At 27.6% G+C, this 21,693-nt stretch overlaps 1 protein-coding gene across 8 annotated transcripts in view; it reads right to left on the bottom strand.

The window, feature by feature from the left end:
* The window catches only part of LOC129748188 (neurogenic protein mastermind), a 369,439-nt gene that overhangs the window by 111,640 nt on the left and 236,106 nt on the right, over positions 1–21,693 (bottom strand). Inside the window, exons 1-2 of one of the 8 annotated variants that reach the window (XM_055742705.1) lie at positions 16,837–17,042; positions 220–586 (exon numbers count right to left, since the gene is read on the bottom strand). The exons of 5 other annotated variants lie outside the window; for them this stretch is intronic. In XM_055742705.1, coding sequence (XP_055598680.1) covers positions 220–231 — 12 coding nt within the window. In that variant the 5' untranslated portion in view covers positions 232–586; positions 16,837–17,042. Of the gene's footprint in view, positions 1–219; positions 603–16,836; positions 17,043–21,693 lie in introns of those variants that run through there. 2 more of the 8 variants (XM_055742706.1, XM_055742704.1) reach the window with 2 other exon arrangements.

Raw genomic sequence — 21,693 nt, 5'->3', positions numbered from 1 at the left:
GAGCCTACTGAGCTCTACCTTCAGGACAAGTTTTTCAATTATTGTCTACCAACAACATCGTTGATGAAAAGTGGTAAATTACACAGAAATGTTAAAACGATCAGAAACGAAATACGAAAAAAGTTTAAGAGTCTTTAAATGTTTGGAATTTATTAGGCTTGCTGAATTGAGCTGCATGACGTTGTTTAAAAATATTTCTGAAAGTATGAAAAATCTTACCCAAACGTTCATTAATGCCGGCTATTTGGATGCTTTGGTGTTCCGACAGGTTTTTTTTTCAGTGTACTCCAAGTGAATGTGGAAGAAATGATGAGTAGAGCTGTAGTTGCTTCGATGGAGGCGCAAGGAGCAATAAATTTTTAACGCGAGCTCGTTCGCACTTTTATTCTCTCTCAGCTGCTGCTGGTCGAGAACAAAGCTGTCCGTTGTTGCCGCAACACTTTTTATCCGGAACAGCAGAACGTTGGCGCTCCCCTTGATTCATTTTTACACTTTTTTTAATATTTTGCAAATTTCGATCTGTTTAACTTTTTAGCTACACTGAGCTCTCACTCACAAACACCAATAAAATGTGGCACTGTTGCTACTAAAAAGAAATAAACCTGAAATTTGAATAACTTCAAAAACAAACAAAAAACGACTCCCTTAATTTTCACTGAAAGAGAAAGCATTATTGCTTGTCGTAGTAGGCATGTTCTTTCATAGCGGGCTTTTATTTTCAAATTAAGGTTTTTTTTCTTTCAACGGTCACTTAGTAGTTTTCACTTCTAATTCAAAACGCTTGCTTCTGATATCCGTGAAGGAAAATAGTCGAATTTTTTTTTTCATTTTTTTTCAGTGAAGTTGTTTATTTTATCGGTAGCCCAGGTTCTGGTCTAATTTTTCGTCCCCATTCGGTAGATAATTTTCCTGCCAAGTTCCTCACCAGGCCAGGCGTAGCGAAGACGGGTGTGTGTGATGAAAAATGAATCAAAACTCACAAATCAAGTCGATATTTTTTTTCCTCGGTGTCTATTAGTATTATTATTTTCGGCTCTCTTTTCGGGCGTAGGGATCGTGGCGTATTTTTTTTCTTCCGTTTGAATTTCGGTAGTGTAAACAAATCAAACAGAAACACCGACAGCTCCCCCCTTCTAAGTGAGAGCGAGAAAGGAAGAGAGGGGAAAAAGGGGAAACGGGAGCTAAGTGAAGCGTTCCAGTTGAAAGTAGGAACGAACGAACGAACACAAAATTGTCTGCTTTTGGCCACGGGCATTGTTCTGGATTCGGAAAAACTCACGCCATCGTGATTGTTTATTAATATGTTTTCGATACTTTCGATTATTTATAGGCATCGTTTGGAATCGGTGTGGTGATTATGATATTTTGGCGCCACTGTACTGGATTTGTAGTTGTTTTACTTTTTGTTGTTGTTATTTCGATTAGTTTTGAAAAATGACCCTTTGTTTGGGAGAACCATTAGAAAAATTGTTTTCATTTCAGATTTTTGTTTGTTAAATTGTATCTAAAAGGCCATCATCCCGTGATTACAATATGATTTATTTTTAAAAGAAGATGATGTATTTAATTTAAGCGTGTATATCGAAGATTCACGATATTTGTTGATCAATTCTGCAACTCTGCAAATATTCTAAAGCAGTATTTTGCCTAAGTTTTGATACAGGTAAAACTTTTCTAACCAACCTGCTGTTCCCAATTCGAAAACTAGAAAATAAACAATTTTTCTACACATCGGTTCATTTTTTCTACACACCATAGGGCAGATATCAGTCTTGTTTACAATTTTTAATTAACCTCCCCGTGATCAATCAAAAACTCGGCTGGTGAGAGGCGGATGATGATGGTGCATTATTGCAGTGCGGCAACATTGTAGCAAAGACACTAACTGACTGACTGATTCTGACCAAAAGAGAGAGCGATGTATAATTAAGACCTGTTGTAAAATGGATAGCTGTTGATGCACGTGTGCTATTTATCATTTCACCTCAAATGAATGGGATCTGTTTATATTCGGGATGTCGATCTGAGCAACGAGAAGGTGTTTTTCCCAAGTGAGAAATTTTAAACACTCAAGAATGCTTTTGTCTAAATTTTACTGGATATTTCGAGAAGCATCGAACGATCATAAACGCATAGACTATTTTGAAATTTTTTACAATTTTGACAATTTAGACAATCTTGGAAACTTGACAATTTTGACAATTTTAATAATTTTAAAAATAATAAAAATTTTAAAAATTTTGAAAATTTCAGAAATTTTAAATTTTTTTAAAAATATCGAAAATTTTAAAAATTTTGAAAATTTTGAAAATTAGAAAATTTTGAAAATTAGAAAATTTTGGCAATTTTACATTAGAAAATTTTGGCAATTTTGACAATATTGACAGTTTTGACAATTGTAACAATTTTAACTATTTTCACAATTTTGACAATTATGACAATACAATTAATTTTGAAAATTTTAAAAATAATTAAAATTTTATAAATCTTGAAAATTTTGAAAATTTTAAAATTTTGAAAATTCTGAAAATTAAAAAAAAAATTAAAATTTTGAAAATTTTACAATTTTGACAATTTTGACAATTTTGTCATTGTTGTCAATTTTGACAATTCCGACGATTTTGACGATTTCGATAATTTTGACAATTTTGACAATATTGACAATATTGACAATATTGACAATATTGACAATATTGACAATATTGACAATTTTGACAATTTTGACAATTTTGACAATTTTGACAATTTTGACAATTTTGACAATTTTGAAAATTTTGACAATTTTGACAATTTTGACAATTTTGACAATTTTGACAATTTTGACAATTTTGACAATTTTGACAATTTTGACAATTTTGACAATTTTGACAATTTTGACAATTTTGACAATTTTGACAATTTTGACAATTTTGACAATTTTGACAATTTTGACAATTTTGACAATTTTGACAATTTTGACAATTTTGACAATTTTGACAATTTTGACAATTTTGACAATTTTGACAATTTTGACAATTTTGACAATTTTGACAATTTTGACAATTTTGACAATTTTGACAATTTTGACAATTTTGACAATTTTGACAATTTTGACAATTTTGACAATTTTGACAATTTTGACAATTTTGACAATTTTGACAATTTTGACAATTTTGACAATTTTGACAATTTTGACAATTTTGACAATTTTGACAATTTTGACAATTTTGACAATTTTGACAATTTTGACAATTTTGACAATTTTGACAATTTTGACTATTTTGACAATTTTGACAATATTGACAATATTGACAATTTTGACAATTTTGACAATTTTGACAATTTTGACAATTTTGACAATTTTGACAATTTTGACAATTTTGACAATTTTGACAATTTTGACAATTTTTACAATTTTGACAATTTTGACAATTTTGACAATTTTGACAATTTTGACAATTTTGACAATTTTGACAATTTTGACAATTTTGACAATTTTGACAATTTTGACAATTTTGACAATTTTGACAATTTTGACAATTTTGACAATTTTGACAATTTTGACAATTTTGACAATTTTGACAATTTTGACAATTTTGACAATTTTGACAATTTTGACAATTTTGACAATTTTGACAATTTTGACAATTTTGACAATTTTGACAATTTTGACAATTTTGACAATTTTGACAATTTTGACAATTTTGACAATTTTGACAATTTTGACAATTTTGACAATTCTGACAATTTTGACAATTTTGACAATTTTGACAATTTTGACAATTTTGACAATTTTGACAATTTTGACAATTTTGACAATTTTGACAATTTTGACAATTTTGACAATTTTGACAATTTTGTCAATTTTGACAACTTTGACAATTTTGACAATTTTGAATATCCTAGAAATTTTGAAAATTTTGAAAATTTTGAAAATTTTGAAAATTTTGAAAATTTTGAAAATTTTGAAAATTTTGAAAATTTTGAAAATTTTGAAAATTTTGAATATTTTAAAAATTTTGAAAATTTGAAAATTTTGACAATTTCGACAATTTTGACAATTTTAACAATTTTGACAATTTTGACAATTTTGACAATTTTGACAATTTTGACAATTCTGTAAATCTTAATAATTTTAAAAATTTTGAAAATTTTGAAAATTTTAAAAATTTTGAAAATTTTAAAAGTTTTGAAAATTTTGAAAATTTTGAAAATTTTGAAAATTTTGAAAATTTTGAAAATTTTGAAAATTTTGAAAATTTAGAATATTTTAAAAATTTTGAAAATTTGAAAATTTGAAAATTTTGACAATTTCGACAATTTTGACAATTTTAACAATTTTGACAATTTTGACAATTTTGACAATTTTGACAATTTTGACAATTTTGACAATTTTGACAATTTTGACAATTTTGACAATTTTGACAATTTTGACAATTTTGACAATTTTGACAATTTTGACAATTTTGACAATTTTGACAATTTTGACAATTTTGACAATTTTGACAATTTTGACAATTTTGACAATTTTGACAATTTTGACAGTTCTTTAAATCTTAATAATTTTAAAAATTTTGAAAATTTTGAAAATTTTAAAAATTTTGAAAATTTTAAAAGTTTTGAAAATTTTGAAAATTTTGAAATTTTGAAAATTTTGAAAATTTTGAAAATTTTGAAAATTTTGAAAATTTTGAAAATTTTGAAAATTTTGAAAATTTTGAAAATTTTAAAATTTTGAAAATTTAGAAAATTTTAAAAAATTAAAAAATTTCAAAAATTTTGAAAATTCTAAAAATTTAAAAAACATTTCAAAATTTTGACAATTTTGACAATTTTGACAATTTTGACAATTTTGACAATTTTGTAAATTTTGACAATTTTGACAATTTTGACAATTTTGACAATTTTGACAATTTTGACAATTTTGACAATTTTGACAATTTTGACAATTTTGACAATTTTGACAATTTTGACAATTTTGACAATTTTGACAATTTTGACAATTTTGACAATTTTGACAATTTTGACAATTTTGACAATTTTGACAATTTTGACAATTTTGACAATTTTGACAATTTTGACAATTTTGACAATTTTGACAATTTTGACAATTTTGACAATTTTGACAATTTTGACAATTTGGACAATTTTGACAATTTTGTCAATTTTGACAACTTTGACAATTTTGACAATTTTGAATATTCTGGAAATTTTGAAAATTTTGAAAATTTTGAAAATTTTGAAATTTTTGAAAATTTTGAAAATTTTGAAAATTTTGAAAATTTTAAAAATTTTGAATATTTTAAAAATTTTGAAAATTTGAAAATTTGAAAATTTTGACAATTTCGACAATTTTGACAATTTTAACAATTTTGACAATTTTGACAATTTTGACAATTTTGACAATTTTGACGATTTTGACAATTTTGACAATTCTGTAAATCTTAATAATTTTAAAAGTTTTGAAAATTTTGAAAATTTTAAAAATTTTGAAAATTTTAAAAGTTTTGAAAATTTTGACAATTTTGAAAATTTTGCCAATTTGAATTATTTAGAATTCACTCCCCTTCTTTCTTCGTGGTGCTTCAACTCCAAGTGACAAAAGAGGGGTTTCAAATTCGTTCCCGACGTTTTACTGGAAAAAAAATAGAACAAAATGACTAAAAACTCATTGACAATAATTTTATTATTACTCAGTATGAACTTAAGAACAAAAAATGTAAAACTGTCGAAGTTTATATGCAAAAAACAAAAAAATGACTTAAATAAGACAAAACAAAAATCGAAAATTGGTAACCAACAATTGACAAAACAAAAAAAATCCAATTGTCTGATACACATTACGGTTTTTTTTTAAATTTTCAAAACAAAACAAAGTATGAAAAATGCGAAAATGAGAGAATAATTTATCATATACAAAACATGTTGTGGATGAAGCTGAAAGAAGAAAGATATGTAAATAGAACAAAAAGGAATAATAATTGGTCAAAAATCGGGCATAAATATGTAAAATAATTGGACTTCATTTTACACAACAAGACAAGAAATAGCTACAATTATCAGAAAAAGAGAGAAAAAGCAACCAAAATACCTGCACTATTCAGAAACTAAACTTGAGCAAAAACAGTCAAAATTCAAATAAAAAGAAGCATAAATATGAATCCGAGGAAAAATTAACGATGGAAATTACTGTATTGACCTAATACTTAAAATATTATGCCAGTAGAATAAAATTTGTTTTTTTAGTATAAATTGTGTAAAAAATGTGAAAATTTAGAAAATTTGATTTTTATTTTTTATTGTTGGTTGCTATTCGTATTTTTGATACACTAAAATAATTCGACATGTTTCACAGTACTGAATCAAGCTAAAAAATGTATAAACAAAAATTCGAAACCATACAAGAAGACATTTCATTGAGAATTCAAATTTATAAAGAGTTAAAACAAAAGGTTCGATGAAGCTTTTATAAAAACTTTGAAATTTATCTGTATAAAATTCTTATTGAAATACGCTTTAAGATATCACTTCTAAACCTTTTATACCGACATTTGATTGAGTTGATATTGTTGCTTGGGAATATAAAATTCGGTTAAAAACTCCTCAATAACAGACATCTTTTCTCGTTAAGATGACAATGACAAAATTTACAAAAATAGCTTAACTCAAAGATATTGAATTTGTAGATATTGGTCCAGTCGTTTTTGAAGATGTCAAATTTTGATGTTTTCGAACTTTGATTTCTTCACAGTCCTAAATGTGTTAAATTTTCTTAAAGATTAACTTAAAACCGACTTTATTTTTATTTCTCTTTTTTTTACATCAAATTTTCAATGCTACAGTTCTCAGATTGAGTCCAAAACCAAATTCGAAAAATGATACAAAAAAAACACAAAAATTATTCAAAAGTCACACACCATTAAAAAAAATCACAATGACATGTAAAATATTTGAAAATAACATAAAAATCGCCAAATAAATTCTCAATATTCAAACTAAAATTTCCTACCCAAAAAAGTACACGAAAATGACACAAAAATACATAAAAATTATACCAAAATGGCAGAGAGATGATACAAAAATGACAATTATATAACTCGAATAAAACTAAAGTAACACTCAAGACACAAAAAGTACACCAAAATTACTCACAAAAATAACAAAATTTCAACAGAAATCTCACCATAGTCTAAAAAACCAGACACACAAAAATCTAAACAATAAATTTAATTTTAATTGAAAACAAAAATTGAACAAAAGAATAACAGAAATCAGATGAAAGTTAATTTAAAAAAAATGAAATAAAACAAAGATATCTCACAAATAATGGAAACTACAAAAAAAAAACTTACTCAAACAGCTCGAAAAAAAAAAACAGAAAATCACACAAAGTCATACAAAAAATATAAAAAAAGAACCTGAAAAATCAAAACAACATGAGTGAAACGCGAAAATAGCAGACAAAACACAACAATAAAAAAAATAATATGAAATTTTCAAAATTTTCAAAATTGTGAATATTGTCAAAATTGTCGAAATTATAATTATATTTTATTTACATAGTATCGTCGAAATTATGAAAATTGTCTAAATCATCAAAAATATAAAAATTAACAAGACAAAATTAACATAGAATTGTCAAAATTATCAAAATTGTCAAAATTGTCGAAATTTTAAAAATCGTCAAAATTGACACAATTGTCAAAATTGTTAAAATTGTTCAAATTAAAATTGTCAAAATTGTCAAAATTGTCAAAATTTTGAAATGTTTTTTAAATTTTTAGAATTTTCAAAATTTTTGAAATTTTTTAATTTTTTAAAATTTTCTAAATTTTCAAAATTTTGAAAATTTTGAAAATTTTGAAAATTTTGAAAATTTTGAATATTTTAAAAATTTTTAAAATTTGAAAATTTGAAAATTTTGACAATTTCGACAATTTTGTCAATTTTAACAATTTTTACAACTTTGACAATTTTGACAATTTTGACAATTTTGACAATTCTGTAAATCCTAATAATTTTAAAAATTTTGAAAATTTTAAAAATTTTGAAAATTTTAAAAGTTTTGAAAATTTCGAAAATTTTGAAGTTTTGAAAATTTTGAAAATTTTGAAAATTTTGAAAATTTTGAAAATTTTAAAAATTTTGAAAATTTAGAAAATTTTAAAAAATTAAAAAATTTCAAAAATTTTGAAAATTCTAAAAATTTAAAAAACATTTCAAAATTTTGACAATTTTGACAATTTTGACAATTTTAATTTGAACAATTTTAACAATTTTGACAATTGTGTCAATTTTGACGATTTTTAAAATTTCGACAATTTTGACAATTTTGATAATTTTGACAATTCTATGTTAATTTTGTCTTGTTAATTTTTATATTTTTGATGATTTAGACAATTTTCATAATTTCGACGATACTATGTAAATAAAATATAATTATAATTTCGACAATTTTGACAATATTCACAATTTTGAAAATTTTGAAAATTTCATATTATTTTTTTTATTGTTGTGTTTTGTCTGCTATTTTCGCGTTTCACTCATGTTGTTTTGATTTTTCAGGTTCTTTTTTTATATTTTTTGTATGACTTTGTGTGATTTTCTGTTTTTTTTTTCGAGCTGTTTGAGTAAGTTTTTTTTTTGTAGTTTCCATTATTTGTGAGATATCTTTGTTTTATTTCATTTTTTTTAAATTAACTTTCATCTGATTTCTGTTATTCTTTTGTTCAATTTTTGTTTTCAATTAAAATTAAATTTATTTTTTAGATTTTTGTGTGTCTGGTTTTTTAGACTATGGTGAGATTTCTGTTGAAATTTTGTTATTTTTGTGAGTAATTTTGGTGTACTTTTTGTGTCTTGAGTGTTACTTTAGTTTTATTCGAGTTATATAATTGTCATTTTTGTATCATCTCTCTGCCATTTTGGTATAATTTTTATGTATTTTTGTGTCATTTTCGTGTACTTTTTTGGGTAGGAAATTTTAGTTTGAATATTGAGAATTTATTTGGCGATTTTTATGTTATTTTCAAATATTTTACATGTCATTGTGATTTTTTTTAATGGTGTGTGACTTTTGAATAATTTTTGTGTTTTTTTTGTATCATTTCTCGAATTTGGTTTTGGACTCAATCTGAGAACTGTAGCATTGAAAATTTGATGTAAAAAAAAGAGAAATAAAAATAAAGTCGGTTTTAAGTTAATCTTTAAGAAAATTTAACACATTTAGGACTGTGAAGAAATCAAAGTTCGAAAACATCAAAATTTGACATCTTCAAAAACGACTGGACCAATATCTACAAATTCAATATCTTTGAGTTAAGCTATTTTTGTAAATTTTGTCATTGTCATCTTAACGAGAAAAGATGTCTGTTATTGAGGAGTTTTTAACCGAATTTTATATTCCCAAGCAACAATATCAACTCAATCAAATGTCGGTATAAAAGGTTTAGAAGTGATATCTTAAAGCGTATTTCAATAAGAATTTTATACAGATAAATTTCAAAGTTTTTATAAAAGCTTCATCGAACCTTTTGTTTTAACTCTTTATAAATTTGAATTCTCAATGAAATGTCTTCTTGTATGGTTTCGAATTTTTGTTTATACATTTTTTAGCTTGATTCAGTACTGTGAAACATGTCGAATTATTTTAGTGTATCAAAAATACGAATAGCAACCAACAATAAAAAATAAAAATCAAATTTTCTAAATTTTCACATTTTTTACACAATTTATACTAAAAAAACAAATTTTATTCTACTGGCATAATATTTTAAGTATTAGGTCAATACAGTAATTTCCATCGTTAATTTTTCCTCGGATTCATATTTATGCTTCTTTTTATTTGAATTTTGACTGTTTTTGCTCAAGTTTAGTTTCTGAATAGTGCAGGTATTTTGGTTGCTTTTTCTCTCTTTTTCTGATAATTGTAGCTATTTCTTGTCTTGTTGTGTAAAATGAAGTCCAATTATTTTACATATTTATGCCCGATTTTTGACCAATTATTATTCCTTTTTGTTCTATTTACATATCTTTCTTCTTTCAGCTTCATCCACAACATGTTTTGTATATGATAAATTATTCTCTCATTTTCGCATTTTTCATACTTTGTTTTGTTTTGAAAATTTAAAAAAAAACCGTAATGTGTATCAGACAATTGGATTTTTTTTGTTTTGTCAATTGTTGGTTACCAATTTTCGATTTTTGTTTTGTCTTATTTAAGTCATTTTTTTGTTTTTTGCATATAAACTTCGACAGTTTTACATTTTTTGTTCTTAAGTTCATACTGAGTAATAATAAAATTATTGTCAATGAGTTTTTAGTCATTTTGTTCTATTTTTTTTCCAGTAAAACGTCGGGAACGAATTTGAAACCCCTCTTTTGTCACTTGGAGTTGAAGCACCACGAAGAAAGAAGGGGAGTGAATTCTAAATAATTCAAATTGGCAATAGGTAATAACATTTTTACAAATTATACAATTTATACAAATAGAACAAAAGCTTGCATGCAATATACTTGTATAAAAGAATTTATTAAATTTAAAATAGAATACCTTGAACTTTGTTTATTTTCCCCTTCGGGATTTTCGTACAAAATCGAATGTGTGAGTAGTAAGTTGACAAAAGAAGAATGTAATATTTGTTGTTTGTATTTGTAGTATTTTCATATACAGACCCCGTTCGTTTTTGGCAACATGCTCGTACATTTTGTGTTGCCAAAATCGAATGTTGCCAAAATCGAACGGTTTTTTTTCTGAAACTTTTTTCTTTTATTTTTACAAAATAACTATTTTTATTATCATTAACGTTATTTTAAATCAATTTTCGATCATTTTTAGAATTTTTATAGTTTTTTTTCTCAGGTTTTTGATGCATTTTGCACTATTTTTGTTTTGTTTATAATCTTTGTTTTGTTTGTCATTTTTGTTGTTTTTTTTTTTCATTCTTCGTCATTTTTAAGATGATTTTGACATTTTTAGTCTTTTGTTTGTATTTGTTTATGGTTTTTATAAATTTTTCATCTTTTTGTAACTTTTGAGTACTTTTTAAATTTTTTATAAAACTTTTGTATTTGTTGTTGTATTCTATCATGATTTCTGAACATTAAAACGTTTTTTTTGATGTTTGTCTAAATTATATTGGTCCTGTTATAGAGAAAACTAAAAGGTAATGTCGCTTCTAAAAACCGTTCGATTTTGGCACATGTTCCAAAATCGGATGTTGCCAAAATCGAATGTTGCCAAAATCGACTGTTGCCAAAAACGAACGGAGTCTGTAAATTAGCAAAAACTTTGAAGTTAATTTTTAGCTATTTTTCAGTTACTAACAATTTTTTTTCATTTTTTTTGTAGTTAATTTTTGTGCCATTTTGAGGGTCATTTTAATCATTTTCGGCGATTTCGTCATTTTTATTTTATATTTTTTACATCATTTCAAAATTTTCATATAATTTTTGACTTTAAGTAACATTCTTTCTCAAAATAATTTTTTATGTGTCATTTGAAGGTTTTTTATTACAGTTTTTGTTTGATTTTTGTGGAGTTTTTGAAAAATATTCGTGTGGAAATTGAGTTTTCTGAGCCATTTTTGTGTATCTATTTTGTGTAATTTTTAAGCCATTTAGCAATTTTGTATTTTTTTTAAATTTTTGTGTACTAGTTTGTATCATATTTGACTACAAGTCTCATTTTTCTCAAAGTTTCAGTTCTGTGTTTTTTGTTGCTATTTTTGTGTCATTAGTATGTTTTTTTTTACTATTTGTGTTTTTTTTTTAAACTTGAGTGTTATTTTTGAGTTATGTCCAAGTTTTTTTTAAGTCACTTTTATGTCAATAAAGTGTAATATTTTGAGATATTTGAAAGGGGTTTTCCGACATTTTTTTGAATTTTTGTATTATTTTTTGAGATTTTTGTGAGATTTTTGGATTTTTTTTATTTTAATTTTTGAGTCATTTTGGTTTCATTTATGTTGGTTTTTGTCATTTTTATATAATTTCTTGTATGGTTTTTATGTCATTTATGGTTTTTATGGTTTCTCTGGTTCAATTTTGAATCAATTTTTAAATCATGTGACATTTCTTTGTGAAAGTTTTGTATTATTTTTGTTTAATTTTTTGTACTATTTTGTGTCACTTGTCACTTGTATTCAATACAAGTCTTATTATACTCAAAGTTTCAGTTCTGTGTTTTTGTTGCTATTTTTGAGTGATTCGTATGTTTATTTTACTAATTGTGTTTTTTATGATTGAAGTGTTATTTTTGAGTCATTTCTATGTTTTTTTTTAATGTCACTTTTTTGCCATTAAAGTGTAATATTTTGAGATTTTTAAAAGGTTTTTCCAAACTTTTATTTTTTTTATTTTTCTGAGATTTTTGTGAGACAATTGGGTTCATTTATTTTCATTTTTGAGTAATTTTGGTTTCTTTTTTGTGTATTTTTTTTCATTGTTTTATAGTTTTTTGTATAGTTTTCATGTCTCGATTATCTATTTTTTTTGTTCTCTGAGTCAATTTTGAATCAATTTTTTTGTCATGTGACATTCCTTTGTCAAAATTTTGTGTTACTTTTGTTTAATTTTTGTGTACTTATTTGTGTAATATTTGACTGCAAGTCTCATTTTACTCAATGCATCAGTTATTTATGTGTCATTTGTTTGTGTTTTTTTATTCGTGTTTTTTTTATGATTTAAGTGTTATATTTGAGCCATTTCTAAGTTTTTTTAAAAGTCACTTTTGTGTCATTGATGTGAAATATTTTGGAATTTTCAAAAGGCTTTTTTGACATTTTTATAATTTTTGTATAATTTTCCTGTTATTTTTGTGAGACTTTTGGGTTATGTTTGTGTCATTCTGGTTTGTTTTTTGTGTCATTTTGGTTTATTTTTTGTGTAATTTTTGTGTCATTTTAATATTGTTTTTTTGTATGGTTTTTGTGTCTTGTTTATTTTATTTTGGGTCAATTTTAAATAAATTTTTGTGTCATGTGACATTTCTTTGTCAAAATTTACAATTATGTTTGTCTAACTTTTGTGCACTAGTTTGTGTAATATGAAACTACAAGTCTCATTTTTACTCAGAGTTTCTTTTCTCAACTTGTTGTTGTTATTTTGTGCCATTTAAATGTGTTTTTTTTATAAATTTAAGTGTTATTTTTGAGTCATTTCTTAGTTTTTTCTAAGCCACTTTTGTTTCATTAAAGTGTAATATTTAGGAAATTTTGAAAGGTTTGTTTTAACCTTTTTACAATTCTTGTATAATTTTCCTATGAATGTTGTGAGACTTTTGTGTTGTTTTTGTGTTATTTTTGTGTCTATTTTATATAATTTTTGGTATGTTTAATGTGTCTTGTTTATTTCATTTTGTTATTTTCTCTGGGTCAATTTTGAATCAATTTTTGTGTTAGTGATATTTCTTTGTCAAAACTTTGTATTACTTTGGTTTAATTTTTGTGTGCTAGTTTGTGTCATATTCGACTACAAGTTTCATATTTACTCAAAGTTTCAGTTCTGTCATTCGTTTGATTGTTTTTATTATTTGTGTTTTTTTTTATTAACTATGTTTTTGATGATTTCATCGTTATTTTTGATTAACTTCTTAGATTTTATTTTATTGAAGTGTAATTTTAAGGTTTTTTTTTGACATTTTTATAATTTTGTATGATTTTCCTGTGATTTTTGTGAGACTTTTGGGTTATGTTTGTGTCATTTTTGTGCCATTTTCTTTTTTGTGTCATTTTATTTATTTATTGTTCACGGTCTTCGATAACTTAATATCATACAGACTGGTTACTTAAACTACGCTTAAAACTATCCTTACTTATATTAAAATCAAAATACACATACACTAGGTTGAACAATCTACAAGAGATGTCAAATGGATTATAAAATTCATTTCTTCCATAATTGTTTAATCTTAGCGGCTCGAAATTTCTTAGGGAACGAGATGGGACATGATACGGTATCCTTTCGATGAGACTGGCACTATCTATATTCCCGGATATGACGTCGAATATAAACAAACGACGAAGCAGCACAACACGTGAGCCGATCGGTTCGATATTCAAGATTCCACATCGGTCATGGTAGGAGGGAAGTCGCTGAGGTTCATTCCATGGTAAATTTGGAAGCGCGTATCGCAGGAACCGCCTCTGAACTGACTCAAGTAGTTTCAGCCCTCCAATTGAATTAGGTGCCCATATTTGGATATTGTACTCCAAGCCGCTACGAACGAGTGAGCAGTATAATGCTTTGAGAGTGGTAATGTCACTGAATCCTTTGGTGTTCCTTACCAGAAATCCCAGCACAGTTTTTGCTTTGGCCACGGTTACAGCTAAATGCTCCTTGAATGTCAGAGATTTATCCATAATTACACCAAGATCCCTAATAGACTCAACTTTTTCAAGAGATACGCTATCAGCTGTGTACAGATGGGTAATCTCAACCCTGCTTCTGACCCAGAGTAGCAAACTGGGGGGACGCGGTGGCTCGCCGTGCCTTGGAATGCAATCCGTAAAATGGATTTACCACCTGGGTTAACAACTAATAAAAAAAACCCTGCTTCTGGTGAACGTAAGAATCTTACATTTTTTTAGGTTTTTTTTAGGTTGACTTCCATCGCATTCACTTGGCACCAGAGCAATAGATTATCGAGGTCTCGCTGAAGAAGCAAACAGTCGAGCAAACAGTGAGTAATGCGTAATTGAGCGGTACATTTTCAGATCGTCTGCATAAAACACTAATTCAGAACCAATTAATTGACAAAGGTCGTTCATGAATAGCTTAACAGGAGAGGACCTAGATGGCTACCTTGGGGGACCCCAGAAGGAACAGTGAAATGTTGGGATTTGATGTGGCCCTGTCTGACGAAGGCAATTCTGCCTCTTGGTTTCTTTTTTGTGTAAAGTTTACATATTGTTTTGTATTGTTTTTGGAATATGTTTATTTAATTTTTTTTTGTTACCTCAGAGTCACTTCTGAATCCATTTTTGTGTCACGTGACATTTCTTTGTCAAATTTTTTTGAGTCATTGTTAAGTAATTTTTCAATCATTTAGGTATCCGTGTGATATTTGAGATTTTTGTAAGGTTTTAGGTTGATATTTTTATAATTTTGTATAACTTTCCTGTGATTTTTGTGAGACTTTTGGTTTATTTTCATGCCATTTTTGTGATTTTTGTGATTATTTTCTTGTAATTTTTTCGATCTTTTATTTTTATTTTTGTGTCATTTTGGTTGCTTGGATTTTTGTGTCATTTTTATATAACTTTTTGTATGCTTTTTGGGTATTGTTTATTTTATTGTTTAATTTTGAATAAATTTTTGTAACATTTTTATGTCATGTGTCATTTCTTTTTCATTTCAACCAAGTTTGCTTCATGACTTCTATCATTTAAATTACATAAATCATGTCAAATGCACATCATAAAACAAATTTTGTAATCGGTTTAAGATTTATTCCAAATTTTCCGCTTTAAAAAAAATACAAAAGAAGAGTTGCTCATTACCTTTGTTATTAATTGAAACATATTACTCCAAGCTTCTAGAACACCTACCATACTTCAATATTTATTGATTTTTTTTTAATATTTCCTTCCAAGTTTTTACACTTGAAATATTGAAAACATTCTCTAAATTAAAACCAACTTTGAATGATTTGAATCTGACATAGGATTCAATGTGGAAGCTCTAGTGTTAAAGAAAAGACGTGGAAAATAAGGAGGAAAATCAAACATTAGTTTTTAAGTTCATTTAAGTAGAAAACTAGAGTCTGATACCTCTCTTTATGGTTTGCCGTTGAAATCTAAAAAAAATATAAATAAATTCGAAAAAATGCAGATTTATGACTTCAATAAAGCTAGAGTATGAAATTTGGTATTTGGAGATTTTTTTCATTATCTGACGATTACGCCGGAGATCTTCAGATCTTCATGTTCAAAACTATAACTATGTTGAACTATAATAAAACAATCAATTCGAAAAACCGTAAAATTCACTTAACATACAACCAGTATTTTTAATTAAACAACACACTCCGGCAGCTTAATTCAATATTCAAACGACTGCTAAATCAATAATTAATCGGTTGATTCACTTTGATTCCCAATGCGGCTGGCTATCAGCTGCCTAGCTAGACAAATATACAAATATGGTTGGCTTCCGATACGACAAAATAAAAAAAAAACAAAATGAGAACTCCAATTCCAAAAACCCGAAAGCCAATTGCTGTGAAATAACGCGAGCAAAATAATAAAGAGAAGGAAAAAATCAAAACAAATCCCTCAACAGCCACACCACGCCGCGATAAGAGATTATCAGTTTTTATGCTACGCTCTTTACGCGTTTTATTCCGACGAGCATATTGAACGACACATTTCGATGATTATTATTTGTGGTGTGTCAACGATGGGACCTTTACTGGGTGATGGAATAAATTTCAATAACGCCAATAATATTCAGTAGGTATTTATGCTCTTATCAACAAACTGGTCTTCGACCACCAGATTGTGGTTCACTTTTGTTCGTTTTTTTTTGGGTTGGTTGGTTTGAAATGGGCACTTAACGCCTGAAGTGCTGCAACACACTAGATTGGGGCAACAACACCGATCAAAGTAACCCTTTGAACTAGGCTAGAGAAGTTTGACACACTTATTTTAGGTTAAGCACTCACTGACACTATTCAAACAAATTTTTAGAAGGGGTTTGCGCATCACACAGCCTGAGTACACTCTGAAGAATTTTTACACAATTTTTTGACAGAAAGTGAGTGAAAATTCTTCGACCCGAATAACAGAGACCGGGAAGGCCGTTCCTGCGTTCAACGGAAGCGCCTACTGAGCTTCGTTGAACTGCCAGGCAATATACCGTATCCAATTTCAATCCAACAAACTTTTTCCAGCCTGCTTTGCTCGGAAGACGCTCGACAAAGCGATGGTGAGAAAAAACAACCAAACTTGACTCGAAACTTGACTAGAAAAGGCTCCGCAGATTGGAGCAACTAGATTCTACTTTGGCTGAGCGACAGACAGCACATGAACCGACACGGAACGTTGTCGAAATCGAACTGATTGTGTAAACTGACTGACTCCGCTAGAACGGTCGCATTCTGGTCCGGTCCGATTGAAGGAACAACGACGGAACGGATTTCCCTCTTCCCATCCCGACTCGACTTTAAATACGGTCTAGAAACACCCATTCATTCGGGGTCGTGGGAACGTGTGGGGAAGTTTTGTGCTTTAACAAAAACCAACCACCCTCACAACACCTCAGCCCAGAGACCTGACACTGATAGAGGAAGACTCTTTTGTGCTTCGAGTTTGTTGCACAAACCCGATGAGTACTCAGTGCTCAGATTGGCGCCGAGCTTGCGATTTTGCGTGATTTTTGAGCTGAGTTACCTCCCTTCATGAAAAGGGGGGAGTTCGTACTTTCGAAGTGATTAGAGTAACTCACGAACACTCTCCCCCCGATCACAGATTGCGAGCTTCGGAAGGAGGAAATGCGATTGATGGTTATTCTCTGTTGCTTCGCTGCCTGTAGGGTTGCCGGAATCAATCCCCTTTGAAGGCGTGTGTGAATTGTATGCAAATTTTATCATTATTTGAACAATTTTATGCAGTTTTTTTTTATTAAGTTCTTAATACTATTTAAGATATTGTTTGAGTTATTTTTGTTTCGGTTTTGTGTAATTTTTGTACAATTTTTGGGTAAATTTGAGGTAGTGTGTATTATTTTTGTGTTATTTTTTTTTAAATTTTAGTGAACATATTCTTTGTGTGTTTTTTTTGTAAATGACCATATGAGTTTGTTGAAATCGCAGATTTCAGTGGTGGAATAGAGCTATCATTATTCTTGTTTCTTAGTCATTGAATTTCTTAGACATTTCTTAGTTATTATATAGTCGAAACTTATAATTTAGAAATAAGGCACGGATTTTCTCAGGTTCTTATTTTTGTGTCATTTTTTTGTCATTTTTGTGTCATTTTGTGTCATTTTTGTGTCATTTTTGTGTTCTTTTGGTGTCATTTTTGTGTCATTTTTGTGCCATTTTGGTGTTCTATTGGTGTCAATTTTGTGTCATTTTTGTGCCATTTTTGTGCGATTTTTGTGCCATTTTTGTGCCATTTTTGTGTTATTTTTGTGTTATTTTTGTGTCATTTTTGTGTCATTTTCATGTAATTTTTGTGTCATATTTGTGTTATCTCTGTGTCATTTCTGTGTGATTTTTGTGATATTTTTGTGTCGATTTTGTAATATTTTGTAACATTTCTGTGACATTATTGTCATTTTTGTATCATTTTTGTTTCATTATTTTGTCATTTTTGTGTTATTTTTGTGTCATTTTGTGCCATTTATCTGCCAATTTTTGTGTTATTTTTTGTCATTTTTGTGTCATTCTTGTTTCATTTTTGTGCCATTTTTGTGTTACCTCTGTGTCATTTCTGTGTTATTTTTTGCTCAATTTGTTCTGGAATTTATGTGTCATTTTTGTGCCATTTTTGTGTCATTTTGTACCATTTTTGTTTGTCAATTTCTGTGTTATTTTTGTATCATTTTTGTGTCATTTTTAAGCCATTTTTGTGTTATCTCGTTGTCATTTCTGTGTAATTTTTGCGCATTTTTGTGTCATTTTGTGTCATTTGTGTAACATTTTTGTGTTATTTTTGTGTCATTTTTGTGTCATTTTTGTGTCATTATTGTGTCATTTTTGTGTTATATTTGTGTCATTTTTGTGCCATTTTTGTGCCATTTTTGTGTCATTTTTGTGTCGTTTTTGTGTCATTTTTGTGTCATTTTTGTGTTATTTTTGTTCCGTTTTTTGTCATTTTTGTGTCCTTTTTGTGTCCTTTTTGTGTCCTTTTTGTGTCATTTTTGTTTCATTTTTGTTTCATTTTTTTTAAATTTTTGTTTCATTTTTGTGTCATTTTTGTGTCATTTTTGTGTCATATTTGTGTCATTTTTGTGTCATTTTTGTGTCATTTTTGTGTCATTTTTGTGTCATTTTTGTGTCATTTTTGTGTCATTTTTGTGTCATTTTTGTGTCATTTTTGTGTCATTTTTGTGTCATTTTTGTGTCATTTTTGTGTCATTTTTGTGTCATTTTTGTGTCATTTTTGTGTCCTTTTTGTGTCATTTTTGTGTCATTTTTGTGTCATTTTTGTGTCATTTTTGTGTCATTTTTGTGTCATTTTTGTGTCATTTTTGTGTCATTTTTGTGTCATTTTTGTGTCATTTTTGTGTCATTTTTGTGTCATTTTTGTGTCATTTTTGTGTCATTTTTGTGTCATTTTTGTGTCATATTTGTGTCATTTTTGTGTCATTTTTGTGTCATATTTGTGTCATATTTGTGTCATATTTGTGTCATATTTGTGTCATTTTTGTCATTTTTGTCATCTTTGTCATTTTTGTCATTTTTGTCATTTTTGTCATTTTTGTCATTTTTGTCATTTTTGTCATTTTTGTCATTTTTGTCTTTTTTGTCATTTTTGTCATTTTTGTCATTTTTGTCATTTTTGTCATTTTTGTCATTTTTGTCATTTTTGTCATTTTTGTCATTTTTGTCATTTTTGTCATTTTTGTCATTTTTGTCATTTTTGTCATTTTTGTCATTTTTGTCATTTTTATCATTTTTGTTATTTTTGTAATTTTTGTCATTTTTGTCATTTTTGTCATTTTTGTCATTTTTGTCATTTTTGTCAATTTTGTCATTTTTGTCAGTTTTGTCATTTTTGTCATTTTTGTCATTTTTGTCATTTTTGTCATTTTCTTCATTGTTGCCAAATTTGTCGATTTTGTGAATTTTGTCAATTTTTTTCAATTTTGTCAATTTTGAGAATTATGTGAATTTTGTTATTTTTGTGAATTATGTCAATTTTGTCTATTTTGAGAATTTTGTCAATTTTGTAAATTTTGTGAATTTTGTGTATTTTGTGAATTTTGTGAATTTTGTGAATTTTGTGAATTTTGTGAATTTTGTCAATTTTGTCAATTTTGTCAATTTTGTCAATTTTGTAAATTTTGTCAATTTTGTCAATTCTGTCAGTTTTGTCAGTTTTGTCAATTTTGTCAATTTTGTCAATTTTTTCAATTTTGTCAATTTTGTCAATTTTGTCAATTTTGTCAATTTTGTCAATTTTGTCAATTTTGTCAATTTTGTCAATTTTGTCAATTTTGTCAATTTTGTCAATTTTGTCAATTTTGTCAATTTTGTCAATTTTGTCAATTTTGTCAATTTTGTCAATTTTGTTAATTTTGTCAATTTTGTTAATTTTGTAAATTTTGTCAATTTTGTCAATTTTGTCAATTTTGTCAATTTTGTCAATTTTGTCAATTTTGTCAATTTTGTCAATTTTGTCAATTTTATCAATTTTGTCAATTTTGTCAATTTTGTCAATTTTGTCAATTTTGTCAATTTTGTCAATTTTGTCAATTTTGTCAATTTTGTCAAATTTGTCAATTTTGTCTCCGCTAGAACGGTCGCATTCTGGTCCGGTCCGATTGAAGGAACAACGACGGAACGGATTTCCCTCTTCCCATCCCGACTCGACTTTAAATACGGTCTAGAAACACCCATTCATTCGGGGTCGTGGGAACGTGTGGGGAAGTTTTGTGCTTTAACAAAAACCAACCACCCTCACAACACCTCAGCCCAGAGACCTGACACTGATAGAGGAAGACTCTTTTGTGCTTCGAGTTTGTTGCACAAACCCGATGAGTACTCAGTGCTCAGATTGGCGCCGAGCTTGCGATTTTGCGTGATTTTTGAGCTGAGTTACCTCCCTTCATGAAAAGGGGGGAGTTCGTACTTTCGAAGTGATTAGAGTAACTCACGAACACTCTCCCCCCGATCACAGATTGCGAGCTTCGGAAGGAGGAAATGCGATTGATGGTTATTCTCTGTTGCTTCGCTGCCTGTAGGGTTGCCGGAATCAATCCCCTTTGAAGGCGTGTGTGAATTGTATGCAAATTTTATCATTATTTGAACAATTTTATGCAGTTTTTTTTTATTAAGTTCTTAATACTATTTAAGATATTGTTTGAGTTATTTTTGTTTCGGTTTTGTGTAATTTTTGTACAATTTTTGGGTAAATTTGAGGTAGTGTGTATTATTTTTGTGTTATTTTTTTTTAAATTTTAGTGAACATATTCTTTGTGTGTTTTTTTTGTAAATGACCATATGAGTTTGTTGAAATCGCAGATTTCAGTGGTGGAATAGAGCTATCATTATTCTTGTTTCTTAGTCATTGAATTTCTTAGACATTTCTTAGTTATTATATAGTCGAAACTTATAATTTAGAAATAAGGCACGGATTTTCTCAGGTTCTTATTTTTGTGTCATTTTTTTGTCATTTTTGTGTCATTTTGTGTCATTTTTGTGTCATTTTTGTGTTCTTTTGGTGTCATTTTTGTGTCATTTTTGTGCCATTTTGGTGTTCTATTGGTGTCAATTTTGTGTCATTTTTGTGCCATTTTTGTGCGATTTTTGTGCCATTTTTGTGCCATTTTTGTGTTATTTTTGTGTTATTTTTGTGTCATTTTTGTGTCATTTTCATGTAATTTTTGTGTCATATTTGTGTTATCTCTGTGTCATTTCTGTGTGATTTTTGTGATATTTTTGTGTCGATTTTGTAATATTTTGTAACATTTCTGTGACATTATTGTCATTTTTGTATCATTTTTGTTTCATTATTTTGTCATTTTTGTGTTATTTTTGTGTCATTT

This window comes from Uranotaenia lowii, chromosome 2, assembly GCF_029784155.1.
Source record: "Uranotaenia lowii strain MFRU-FL chromosome 2, ASM2978415v1, whole genome shotgun sequence".
In the NCBI taxonomy this organism is placed as follows: Eukaryota; Metazoa; Arthropoda; class Insecta; order Diptera; family Culicidae; genus Uranotaenia; species Uranotaenia lowii.
The sequence above is the reverse complement of the archived record's forward strand: the minus strand, read 5'-3'. Positions and strand labels throughout refer to the sequence as shown.